General features: G+C 37.5%; 1 protein-coding gene across 6 annotated transcripts in view; it reads left to right on the top strand.

Annotated features, from left to right (window-relative positions):
- Positions 1-13,922, top strand: part of dtna (dystrobrevin, alpha) — a 29,009-nt gene that overhangs the window by 3,824 nt on the left and 11,263 nt on the right. For 2 of the 6 annotated variants that reach the window (XM_038303849.1, XM_038303852.1), the window contains exons 2-11: positions 6,511-6,578; positions 8,776-8,856; positions 8,932-9,145; positions 9,327-9,412; positions 9,834-9,988; positions 10,537-10,642; positions 11,041-11,207; positions 11,376-11,500; positions 12,695-12,703; positions 12,996-13,079. In XM_038303849.1, the coding sequence (XP_038159777.1) occupies positions 6,512-6,578; positions 8,776-8,856; positions 8,932-9,145; positions 9,327-9,412; positions 9,834-9,988; positions 10,537-10,642; positions 11,041-11,207; positions 11,376-11,500; positions 12,695-12,703; positions 12,996-13,079 (1,094 nt within the window). In that variant the 5' untranslated portion in view covers position 6,511. Of the gene's footprint in view, positions 1-6,510; positions 6,579-8,775; positions 8,857-8,931; positions 9,146-9,326; positions 9,413-9,833; positions 9,989-10,536; positions 10,643-11,040; positions 11,208-11,375; positions 11,501-12,694; positions 12,704-12,995; positions 13,080-13,292; positions 13,362-13,922 lie in introns of all 6 variants that reach the window. The other 4 variants (XM_038303851.1, XM_038303853.1, XM_038303847.1 and 1 more) reach the window with 3 other exon arrangements.

Consider the following 13,922-nt stretch of genomic DNA (forward strand, 5'->3'; position numbering starts at 1 on the left):
TTTGCTGGGCAGATGCCAGGAATGAGGATTGGGTTTTGCAACTAGAGAGCCAGAAAAGCTGTTCAAGAATGCAAGGTTCTCTCATTTGTATTTAAAGATAGTGGCAACACATGGTGTATGTTTGCCTACAGCTTCTAATTTCAGATATCTTTAGCTGGGGCCATCTAAATGGTCAAGGTTTTGTTCTTATGTTATGGACAGGTGTTGGAACAAGGAAGACTTTGCTTTGTAATAACCAAGCTCAGACGAGATAAAGGAAAACTGCCATGGTGCCGCACAAAAGTTATGCCGGTTATCTTCTTTCTGTCGACAAAAAAGAAAGAGTATCCTCTGTTCCTTTTCATATCTTCTTCTCTAATAGATTGTATCAATCTTAGGTATTTCCGAGAATGTAAACAAATGACAGAAGGTCACATAGCTAGGGCTCAGTATGTGATGGGAAAAAGGATATTAATGTTCACCTGTAAGATTGTGCGTATTTTTTTCTCTCTCCCTTTTACTCTTTCTGTTTGTGATAGATGGACTTGAATATCTGTTACTGCTTAATAGGATATTGGAGAGCTGGCTCTCTGCAACGGCCTGACATTACTCTACTTGTAAAGTCCTTATTTACTACTCTGCCCTGTATTATAAGATATGCTTATTTATGATCTGATGTTTGTCACAGTTCTTACACAAGCATATATACATATGTCTTATACATACCGGTACATAAACATATATATAAATGCATATATATATCTATATATAGATATCTAGATATCTATCTACTAGGAAATGAAAAACTGCAACAGTGTCATTGCACAACCGTATGGTATGGACTTTTAAACCAACCCCTTGTTAAAGGGGTCATAGAAAGCAAAACCGAGTTTACCTTGTCATAGATGAATAACGATAGTTCTGTGGGTGAAATGGATATTGAGAGAAGTTCAAACCCCACAGCATGGGGCCATCTATGTCAAGGCTACCGTCACCGGGTTGGGTTCGGTCGCTCCATCCCCCTATGGCTCCCTACCCCTGTCCGCTGGAGTTCCCGGACCAGTCCCCGAGTTCGCTTTGTGTTTCAACTATGTGCTGTACTGTAGTCGACCAAAACCCCGGACGATTTTGAAATTCCCCCGGGCATTTTTTTAGGTATGAAAAGTAGAAAATGTGCGGGAAAAGGAGGACATATGGTCACCCTACCATATGAACAATTTCAATGTTTCAGTAAGTGAGTGCTTGTTGCTATGATGCGTCTTTGCTCAGCAGCTTTGCTCGTTGTAAACCAACCAATCAGCACACAGTTTACCTAAATATTCATGAGCATACCATAAAAGGAAGAAAACCTGTCGTTTAATTCTAGGGCTTTAAACCAGGCTTGAATTAGGCTTCATAGAACAGCAAATATGCCATTTTCATCCCAACCAATGTTACACACCCTATTCAGAGACCTTGAGGACCAGCAACAAATACCTTATATAATCATTCTATGACCCCTTTAATCAGGGTTTTATTTAATTCCTGCTTTCAGTCTTCAGTCAACAAAGTTTATTATAATGGGGCAACAGTGGGGTTGGGTGAAGGAGATATCCCTGCATGGGGAGTTGTTGGTTCAATACCCGGCTTCGGCTCTTAGTGTTGTTGTGTCCTTGGGCAACACACTTCACCTGTATTACCTATTGATGGTGGTCAGACAGACTGTGGCGCCAGTGTATGGCAGACCCGCTTCTGTCAGTGAGCCCCAGGGCAGCTGTGACTACAATGTAGCTTGCTACCATCATTGTGAGTGGGTGCCTTAATGATTTAATGAGTACATGCCATTTACCATTTATTGGTAGTAAAGTTTATATAACTGTATCATCACACTTTTTTTTTCCAGCAGCTTTTTTGTCTGTATATGTCATAAAAATGATAAATCTCTCACAATTCCTGCTGTTTATTGAGATAGCCAGAGTTTTTTTCTGGTTCCTTTCAGCATTAAGCAAGTGTTTGGTCTTCCTCCACCTGTTGACGCTCAGTGCCACTCATCTTCCAAAGATAAAAAGTGCTACTGCACTTATCCTTTACTTATAAGAAGGAAACCTTAAAATAAGTTGAACACCAATGCCTGTGTCTTTCTTATATTATATTTAAGCCTACCAGTTTCTCTTACAGTAAATCAAGCAGCAAGCCAGACTGATTGTCTTGCAGAAGTGTCTTCGACTTACTTGTCCAAAAAGTTTAGCTTTCGGCCTGCCTAGTGTTATCACACAAAAGACATTTATATTTTTTCTTTTTTTTATGTATTTTATTTTGGTATTCTGTGGGAGGTGTTATCAGTGTGAATGTGAGTGTGTGTTTACGTACAGAGCAACTGGGATCTTTACTGCCATGGCAACAAACCACATGACTAGGTGTATTAGATTGCCTGGGACAGTGTGCAATGAGCCATGGTGTGAGCACTCTCTCTGCTGCTCCGTTACTTTTCAAAGTCTTGTCCCTGTCTAACTTTTAATCATTTCTGATAGCCATTGCTGTGAGACTTATTCTAATAGTAGATGTCCTTAAAATGCTTCTAAGGGTCAAGAGCGGTTTACTGTAGGGCACTGGAGCAAAAGGAACTGTAGAGCCATCTCGGCCCCCTTTAAGTTGCAACTCCATGTGGAAAATTAAGATAAAATATATAATGTTTAGAGCATCCATGTAGTTTTGGTTTGTTGCAAAACATTTGGTTACATACCTTATTATAGCTTTTATAGCTGTTTAACTTTAGAAAAGCAACATTGCAAGGAAAGGCCCAGGTCTTCTAGGCCAGTGTTTCCCAACCAGGGGCACATGTACCCTTTCTGACCCTTACTGTGCATTGCAATGGGTACATTGCATTTTTTATTTCTTGGGTAATAAAATAGGGCTGGGATCTGCTTTGTGGGGACCCAATTGAACAATTTAACAAGCTTTTATCAACCAAACGTAATTTTTTCTTATATCTTTGAGTTCTCCTTCAGCTTTGACACACATCCAAACCAAGCCGAGGAACAAACTGGATGTAGAGAGCATCCTGGTATCAGCTGTTTTTCACACTGAGCTATTGGAGCTCATCAAAGCAGCTCAGGTGTGTACTTTGAAAAAAAAAGTAAAATGAATTAAGTAAGTCTGACTATAATTTTTGTTTTTTGTTTTTTTTCCCCAATTCATTAAGTTTTTAATCAGATTATAAGAGTTACTCAGTGGAATTCAGATTTATAGATACAGGTTTATTATAGGATTTTATTTTGTAATTATTTTGATTCCTTACAAACTTCCGGTTAACATATTTATGTAGTTTTTTTAATTTTTAGATGGAAAGCATAAACGATTAAGTTACATGGATGGGTGGCCAGATGGATGGACTGACGGACGGACGGACAGATAGATAGATAGATAGATAGTTATTTTATTAATCCCCAAAGGGGAAATTCACTTACTCAAATAGCAAAGATAAAAATGTATAAAATAGGATAAAAAACATACAATTAAATTAAAAAGATAATAATAATGATAATAATAATGAAAAAACTCCTGTCCTTCAAGAGACATTTATGGAGGCCGGGACAAAAGATCATCTGTATCTCGCCGTTCTGTTTCTCACAGACATCAGTCTTGAAATAGTTTTTATTTCAGTTATTGTACACTCCATTATTGGACAATTATCAATACTTTTGATACTGAGGGGGTACTCATGGTAAGTCAAATTGCCCAAAGGGGTACACAACTCAAAAACAACTAAACAATGGAGGACATGGTGTGAAGTACTTGACTTTTTTTGGTGTTAGCATCACAACTGTGTGATGCTGAAAATAAAGATAATAGTTCTATGAAATCATGAACCGTGAAGTAGTTGGTTAGAAGTAGTTGGTTAGAACAAATTAAAGCCTAGTATAACTTAATGCACATAAATGTTAAATGACAAATGCTTGACTTGCACTATTAACTCCTTCACAAGACTATGCTCAGATAAGATTGAAATCATTCAGATTACTGAATGATGCAAAATAAATAAATATCTACATTAAGCAAAATAAGCACCGCCTCATACAATTCACAGTAAATAACCCAAAATATATACATTTTAATGTCCTTGAAATAACTGAACGTGGATGGGGTGTGGTTTTGTCCTGTACTGAACATTGGCTGAGTCAGAGTTGGTGTTGTTGCAACAGATGGTATGGTAGAAGAAAACGTCTTGCATGTTAAAAGAAATTTTGAAATGAATAAAATCACTCAAGTGCAGCACAACACATACAGTACATAGATGCAACATTCTAAAGAAACAGTGACAAAAAGAACTGGGTAGACTGGTGAGTAATGATAATGAGTTACACAAAAATGTTTAAAGTCACAAACCACTCATTATCACCCATCAAGGAACCCAGTAATCCAGTTACCATGTTGAATACAATCTCCCTCCCACTGCTAACTATTGGTACCTGCAAATGGCTCTATTTAGTCAAACCACATTTAATTTTGTAGGGTTCAAAACCACCATCCAATGTGATTCTTGATGGTTTGGTAATTGCATTTCAAGACATTGCTTTGGTGTTTCCTGGTAAACATAAGTAGCCATCAAGGAAATGGCTCTAGCAGTGCTACCCTCTGCCTAATTAGTGTACAAATTGTTACCAATAACCATTACAAATGGAAATCCCCAATTTTTGAGTACAGCACTAGTATAATAGGGAGCTGCCGTGATCCTGCTGTATTTTCATCTTTTCAGTACTCTCTGTTCTGGTGGGACAATTTCGAGTGATGCTGTTGATGAAAGGATTTGTACATAAAAAGCAGCAATTTTGCATATCCATCACTCAGTCAACTATCACAGTTTCACTCTTGTGTAATTCCCTCATATGCTTATCATTAGCCATTTTTTGTTTAATATGTTAGCTTTTTACCTTTTGCTTGAAAGTTACCATTTCTACGCAAGTGAGACAACACATCGCTGTATATTGCAATGTCACTAGGTGACTTTACCCACACAATCACTGGTAAATTCAAGAAATCAATGCATGGATGTCTTAAAAAACTTTTTGAGCTGATTCAAAACAAGACTGAAGAATAATAAGGAAAATAAGCTCACGGTTTCAGTTAATCAACCACCAATCAGGTTTGAAATCTGGGTGCATTAATGGACTCAGACCTGAACCTTCAGAGGCACATGGAAGCAGTTACAAAGTCAGCCTTCTATCGCCTAAAAAAAAAAAACCTCTCCAGAAAAATGTATATATATAGTTTATATCCTAATCTATAGCAGAATTCCTTACTGCAACAGTTCACAGGTCTTCTTCACAGGTCTGCTGAAAAAGTTGATCAGCTAGATCAGCTAGCTCTGATCCAGAACGCTGCTGCCTGGCTTCTCCCTAAAATTAAGGAAGGACATCACCCCAGTTCTATAGTCGTTACACTGGCTGCCCCCAACTCAGTGAATAGACTTTGAAATACTTTTGTAAGTTTGTAACTCACTGAATGGCATAGCTCCAAAATACAGTCAGTGTATTAACTGCCCATACTTCTCAAGTCTTCTGACTCAAATCCACTCTGCATACCCAGAACCAAAGCACTGAAATAGTAACTTGCTTTAAATCAATTGTTTTTTTTTTTAATCAAGCACTCTGATAAAAAATGAAGGGACCCTGACTAAAATAAAATCTCTGTTAGATCATGTTTACCACCCCATGCATGAAGCTGTTGCTGAACTGGAAAACTCCTTCACTGACAGATTGCTGCACCCTAAATGCACCAAGGAGCGTTATCACAGATCCTTCCTCCCAGCAGCTGGAAGACTTTTCAACCATCACTGTTCCCAACAACCTCAATAAGTTGTTACATTCAAGCTGAATTTTGCAAAATTTCTGGCTTAGTCAGTTAAATAACATGCTGCTGTCATTTTTTGCACATCTCTGGTGTTGCTGCTATTTTCACATATCCATTACTTTAAATATGTCCACAGCTGTTTATTGATTTTTTATTCTCCCGATAAAGAGTATTTATAATATGTTATTTTTATACACTTTTCTAAGGTCCATATTTTGTGACCACTTCTGCTATAAACTTTTGCTGCTGCAACACCACAATTTCTACTCTATTCTATTCTATTCAACCATTTTATAATCTTTATTTTTTTTCTCTTTAATTATTTGTGTTGCCTATATACCACTGCAATGTACTCTTTTCTTCTCCTGTACAGCACTTTGAATTGTCGTTCTACGGAAATACAGTATATAAATAAGCATACTTTGCCTTTCCTAGAATATCCTGGAGGTTCCAAGGTGAAAAATAATAAAAAGTTGTTCATTTCATCTGCCAGTGGTCATAATGATATGCCTTAACAACGTAAACTGTGCTTTCAAGTATTTGATCCATCTGTTTTTCTAACTAATGATATGTTCTTGTATACTTAATCATTTCCAGAAGATGTACAAAAGGCTTTTGAAGCCTCTAAATGTTGTTTGGTTGGCCTGTTTGATTAAATATTGCAAAGCTGAAAATGTAATGACTTTCTCTGTCTTTTAACAGAATGATTGAAGATTGCAGGTGGAGAGGTGACAACATGGCAGACAGAAGGCAGCTGTATGTCGAGATGAGTAAGTGCTCAGGGACACAGTTCAATGTGATGGATGGTGGACTGTTTCATGCTTTAACCCTAAAAACCGCAGAATTTTTTTCTTTATATTTTTCAAATAAAGCAAATATTATGAAGACCAAAAGTATATGTTGATGTCAACCTCATTGATTCAGCTGATAGAAACCACATTGGGGAAAAGGTTTAGAGTGTATAATAATACAATCCTTATCCTTCACCTTTTTCTCGTACCTAATTGCATGTGTTACTTATATTTGCCTATCATTTTAGTGTAGTGGGTTAAATTAAGAGCTCAAATACATCCTAATCAGGACATTTCACTCTTCATCTTTAGATTTGTAAAAACAAGGGTTTTTCCCTTCTTCTATTCCTAAACTGCATTCAAACCTTTACAATCTTTTTATCAACTCATTATACTTAAGCTTAAAATAAAGAAAAATAGACATATATGCTGATATAGGCCTACACTAAAACCTAAATGGGTACAAATCATTGACCTTCCTTCTAATTTCAAACTTTATATAAAGGGGGAATCTCTTTGTTATAATGGCCAAGAAATGCGAATGCATGGACGTTCAGAAAATGTAATCACAAATAGGAGAAACAAAAATTCAACTTACACACAAAAAAAATGTAAAACGCTGCCAAAAAAACAAATGCTTTAGTCACAGAAAATAGGCAGCAGCAAAGTGCAAACGCTCCACAAACATAAATGAGCTGCAAATATACAAATGTTACTTACACAAAACATGCTAAATAAGAATGCTGCAAGTAGCAAAATATACTAAAAGTTAAGAAAAGCTGCTAGCTAGTGCTGGAGAACAGAGGTTCTCCAGATCAATAGGGGAACAAAATTAACATCTTACGTGAGACATGACTTAGGCCTAGGCGATAAACCGGATTTTTACCATTACCATCATTCATTACGATAACAGGCGATAATTTTCCCATGTCGGCAATAGAAATAAACACAATCCTGCCATTGTTCCTGTGTTTGCTGCTGGCTGGTATTTATTTCCCCGTTAAGACACAGCAACAGGTGTGTAATCAAATGACTCCACCGATCCAATCAGAAGCATAAATAGAAAGAATGGCGGATGAGCCCAGTGAAGAAGTGTCTAACACAACTATAAACGAAATTACATCAGTTAATCCTTTGGAGCCGAGCGAGAGCAGAGAAGAAGTCGAGAGCGCGTAGTCAGAGTTGAGTGTGCGGCAGACCAGTTTTGAGTGAGGGTGCACGAGTTTCAACGATACACATTGTACTCACTGCATGCTCAGTTCGGTGGTACCAAAATTACGCCATAGATGTTGAGCAAAAGAACAAGAAATGCAAAGTTTGTCTGAAAACTGTTGGAAATACCCAGTGTTATACATTTAGCCTCTTCCACCACCTGCAGCATAACCATGCAGTTGAGTTCAATGATTGGCAAAAGGCTACATTACCTTTGTGCAAAAATGTTTGCAGGAGAGGTAGCATTTTACACCTGTTCAATGAGACATTCTTGAATGTTTAAATCTGAATGGGTACAATACTTTAATATTTGATTGAAAGTAATATGTAATGTGATTTATTCAATAAATAAGTTATAAATAGATCAGTTGCATTTCTTGTACATGCCTTTATTTCTGATAGAGGAGCCGGAGCATTGATGGTGCATTTATCGTTATTGAAGTAAAACTGCCCAATTTATCGTGATATTGATCTGGGGTCATATTGACCAGCACTAAGATGACCCACTAAAGCCGTATTTACAGGGCGTTTGCACCCCTTGGCCAATGTAGTTTGTTCCCGAGGAGAGGAAACTTATAAACGGTAGCAAAATAAATGAAGAATGGCTTGCATCTGCTGGACTTAAGAAAACCAGTTTGACTGCATGTATTGCAATATTGCATTTATAGGAATACAATGTTTTTCTATAAGTGCATCCCTAATTTGAAATAAAGCAGATTTGTCTGCATCCTCAAAAAAAAAGCACATTGTGCCGCTTTCTGTACTCCCTTAAGTGATCTTTAAATGTCAGTTTTGATCTTCATCTTATGCTTCTATAAAAATAGTGAATTGAGTTACTTTGTCAAACAGAGGCATGGTTAAGGTCTGATCATCTGATCTGCTGACACTGTATAAACCCTTTGAGACCCATATCTTTTTATCTGTTCATTACCTCATTGCTACTTCCTGATGTTCTCGTTTTCAGGGGCACAGGATTTGGACTCTATACGCTTGTCAACATACAGAACAGCTTGCAAACTCCGCTTTGTGCAGAAGAAATGCAACCGTAAGTCTGACACACAGGATGTCGAACTCCACTGTGCCGTTGGGTAAAGTTCTTACATTTTGCTTCCGTTTCCAGTACATTTGGTTGATATTTGGAACGTCATTGAGGCTTTCCGAGAGAATGGTTTGAACACCATGGACCTCAACGCTGAGCTCGCTGTGGCTCGTCTTGAAGTGGTACTGTCCACCCTCTTCTACCAACTTAACAAGCGCATGCCAACTACTCACCAGATCATAGTGGAGCAGTCCGTCAGCTTGCTGCTCAACTTCCTGCTGGCAGCCTATGACCAGTGAGTAATGTGTCACCTGACAGTTGGCCAGTCCTGGAGTATAATTTCACACCCAAGGTTTTTGATCTCAGCAAATTAATTTTACACAAAATCTTGACATCTACTGTTCCCCAACTTGTCTCCTGTAATGTTTCAATGTATGACGAAAGGAGTGTGTTTTATTTTTGTATCTTTGTTCTAGGGAAGGTCATGGCAAAATATCTGTTTTTGCTGCAAAGATGGCCCTTGGCTCGATATGTGGAGGGAAAATTATGGACAAATTAAGATGTAAGAAAGTCACTGTGCTTGTATTTGTGAACACACTATACTCACCCATTATTCCTGTGAAAATGTCCCATAATGAATTTCTATGCTCTCATAGAACCTTCAATGCAAGAAGATGCTTTATGCATATCTGTCTGTTTAGTGCGTAGTTTTACCAGTTCTTTCCTTCTCATGCTCAACAAAAAGTCATTACTCACTTTGACATAAGTTAGGGTTTATTGCATAATGCACAAAATCTGTGGGAGTTGCAGCTTGTAAGAGAAAATGAAGAGGGCGGGCATATCATTGTAATTGCTTCACTTTGATTTGTTTACAGACCCAAGTGGGATAATTGTGCTGTATGATTCTGTAATTAGCCAACTGCAGTGGGAACTGACAATTAGTTGAATTAATTCATAGTCTGTTTACCCCTCATTGTTTCCAGATATATTTTCCCAGATATCAGATTCTGCTGGAATAATGGTGCACTCGCAGTTTGACCAGTTTCTGCGAGAGGTTCTGAAATTACCCATGGCGGTGTTTGAGGGACCTTCTTTTGGCTACACCGAGCAAGCTGCACGGGCATGTTTCACTCAGCAGGTGAGTCTTTATTCATCACTTATTTTTGTGGGTTTTCATATTATATCCAAACAAATTACAGCATCATTTTTACAGAAATGGTCTTTTAAGACCAAAGCACATACTTCCATGTGATAGTTTGCACTGTACCTAGCAAGGTATTTTCTTTATTTCCTTTCTTTTGTCGATCGTTTTCATTTCCCTCCCTTCAAAAAAGTCCCCTAAACCAATTATTCATCATATGCTAATTTTCTCAGCATCTTGATTGCTTTCTTTCAATACAGTGGGATTCACCCGTTTTATATAGTGATATCAGAATAAAAGGGGCTGAATATAATTGAACGCAACTGTGACAGAGTTTTCATTGGAAAATAGGAAAATGAAAACCATTTTTTTGTTGTTTTTTTTACCTTTTAATCATGCTCTGTGTTTGTATTTCACTTAAAATACCGCTGAAGGGAAATGTGGAGTTGTAGTGTTGCAAATGTGGAGAGGTTCAAGGCCTGTGAGTACTTCTGCAATGACTCTCTAGATAATCTTTTTCACTCCCTTCCGCTGAATGTCAACAGAAAAAGGTCTCCCTCAACACATTCCTTGATACGCTGATGTCAGACCCGCCCCCTCAGTGTTTGGTGTGGTTGCCTCTCATGCATCGGCTTGCTAATGTTGAGAACGGTAAGAAACATTACAGAAACTTAGCGGGGAAGCTCAAAGGCCTTAAAGTTAAGCTTTGTATCATAGTGACGTAATTAGTCAAGCAAACACACAGTGAAGCGAGCACCGCATGGACATTACATGCACTTTATAAGTACAAATGTTTGTTTTTATTTCATCATCCCCAGTAACATCCATGTTAGCAGAAGAAACACTGTCAACAAATATAGACACATGGCTGTTTGTAATTGTTTATACTATGCAGAGTCAACAAAGCATGCTCCATGCCATCACATGTCTCTTCCAAAGAAAAAGAAAAATTCTATTTTCTCTGCAGCATCTAAATATCTAAATTATTGTCACACATGCTTGTGTGTTCATGCGTATGTGTGTGTTTGTCTGACTCCTCCTCCCTGCAGTGTTTCACCCGGTCGAGTGCTCCTACTGCCATACTGAGAGTATGATGGGCTTCCGCTACCGCTGCCAGCAATGTCATAATTACCAGCTCTGTCAGGACTGCTTCTGGAGGGGGCATGCCAGTGGTTCCCATAGCAACCAGCACCAAATGAAGGAGTACACGTCATGGGTAAGGAAAGAAAACGGGAGGAGGGGAGGGAGCTAGCTAAGGAAGGTGTGTCTGCATTGAACCATTCAAGGTGGCTATTTTTGTTCTGCTTCACCTCTTTACAAGGATGCAGGTGACAGTATCACCCTACTGCTGTCATGTTTTTTTTTTCTCCTGGTTTTTCTTTAGAAATCCCCAGCTAAGAAGTTATCCCATGTCCTCAGTAAGTCATTGAGCTGTGCATCCAGCAGAGAGCCCCTTCACCCCATGTTTCCTGACATACCAGAGAAACCTCTCAACCTCGCTCACGTTGTGTAAGTTCATCCCCTCTTTATTTATTTTTTTGTACCTTGAAGTGAAGTTTCTTAGTCTTTAATCCTCAGTTTTAAAATGTTTACTATTTATACTTCAACTGATTATGATCCTTAACTGCCTTAAAGTAGGAGTTTAATCAATTTTTTTACAAAGCTTTCATGTTTTTATTAGATTGGTTTATTTTGTTAGTGATATGAGAAAATAAACCACTAAACACTGACAGTAAAGGACACGTTTACACCCTTTTAATTTTTCTTGGCCAAAAGCCTATGCAACTAAAAAACATTTAAAACAAATACAAAAAGGAACAAGCATTCAACACTGTTCATTTTTATTTTCATATGCATTAAAACATGTAATTAAAGCATCTGTTTATTCATTTGTTAAAACAGCAATTTCCACTCTCTTTTTATTACCACTAAACTCTTAAAACACCTGAGAAAGATAGAAGCAACTTTTTTAATTGTACAATCACAACCTTTCTTAAAATAACTCTGTTCTAGTATATAAGGATACTTCTTTTTGCATTTTGCTGTCTACATTGAGGCAGAACTTGCTTTGACAGTGAGACTGGGGGTGTTGGAAGTTGTTTTCTATGTTTTTCTGATGCAGTTCCTCTGTTTTCCTTACATGGAATTGATTGATTTGAAATTAATTATTTGCATTTTAATCACTTATCAGACTAATAATCGTCCAGATTCTTTCTAATAGCTATTTCAATCTATTTAAAGTGGGGAGCCTGTTATAAAAAATACAAATTCATGATTTTCTAAGCTTTAATACATGCAGTGAGTTAAGAATGAATCAATATCAGGATATGCTGGTTTGTTACATGCAGAAATATTTCCTTTTGTATTTTATAGAAGAATTTGAAAGATATTTTCCTCAGCATTAATTATGAACATGAATACATGGATATCAATTTCTGAATAAATATTAAATAACCATGCAGCCAAATATGTTAGAAAAACACACAGGCGGGCACAGGGTGTCCTACGTTTTTAAATTTATTGTATAGTTTCAAATGTATAGATATTAGTGTTTAAAAGTCTTTTTGCTTGCCAAATAAAAACTAAACCAGAAGAAAACTTGATATGTGCTGAACCACTGCAAGAACTTAAATCTTGTTTTGCAGTCCTTGCCAGATTGTAATAAAGTGTTCTTCTCTTTCCTCTATACTTTCCTCAAAATAGAGACACGTGGTGAGTTTGTGTTGATTACATTTTTACTTTTTTGTCTCACACTCATATATTTTCTGGTCTTTTACTGACATTCACTGTGTGAACTTGTGCCATTCAATACCCCTCATGCATGACTTATCATGTCTGTTTTCATGTTGCAATATATGCAGAAAGTCTATAGGAATAGAAATCAGAATAATGCGCTTAAAAAGAAATCCACAAGACTGTAAAATGAATCTTTAAAGAACAAAACACCAGTTTACTGTTTGTCTTCTTGAGACCGGATTAGAAATAGTATTGGTTTCTCATGCAGGCCACCAAGACCAGTGAATATAACCAACGACTACTCACTGTCCCACTCCATGCCTACATCAGGGAACCCTTACTCCACCAAAAAGTGAGTATAGCCTGGATAACAATGGTTGTCCTGGATTCTACGGCAGATCTTTTCAGTGTGCCCTGTTCCCTTCAGGCCCTGTGACCCACACAATCTTTTGTGTTCACTCCTTTATTTGCCAACTTGTGTGTGTCTGTGTTTGTGTGTGCAATCTCTAGTGTGCTACCATTTGTTGTTCACCATAAAGTTGAATATAAATGGCTTGCCTTACAGCCACAATAACGATCCTTGGCAAAAAAAGTTCCTGTTTGGTGCTGCTCCACAGCTGTTAAAAGGGAAAGGGTAAGTCACACGGGCGTGCAGATGAGAAAAGCCTAACTGCTGCAGATGCATGCGCAAACTAATGTAGAGCAAAAACAAAGACAACATCTAAAGTGTCTTTTTCAGTAAAGTAATACAAATTGAAAGTAGGAAGGTTTAGATGATTGTTCTAAAGAGAGAAACATTTTAGACAGCTGGCCAGGAGTGTGCAGCAACAGGTGGGATGAGGAGAAACAATGGATTACACTGTGCACAACTCAGACCAATGATAGTGGGTGTTAAAATAAAGGAGGTTGTTCACATTTCACTGTAAAATTAGTGCAAATATGTGCACTTCATTATATATATGGTTTGAAATCAATATTATTATTATTTTTTTTAATTTGGAAGGATATTGTATCTTATTATTGGATAATGTGTATTAATCCAAATGTAGACTTCCGTTCTTTCTGCCAGTTTGGTTATAGAAGGGACTAATAGGAAGCTGGAATCAATCCCACAAAGTATCATCAACTATTGCCACTGAGTGACGGGTTTCCCCAGCTTTAAATATTTAGTTAGAATTACCTCAAACTCATAAAA

Source organism: Cyprinodon tularosa, unplaced genomic scaffold (assembly GCF_016077235.1).
Source record: "Cyprinodon tularosa strain WSP-4 unplaced genomic scaffold, ASM1607723v1 ctg52, whole genome shotgun sequence".
Lineage (NCBI taxonomy): Eukaryota > Metazoa > Chordata > Actinopteri > Cyprinodontiformes > Cyprinodontidae > Cyprinodon > Cyprinodon tularosa.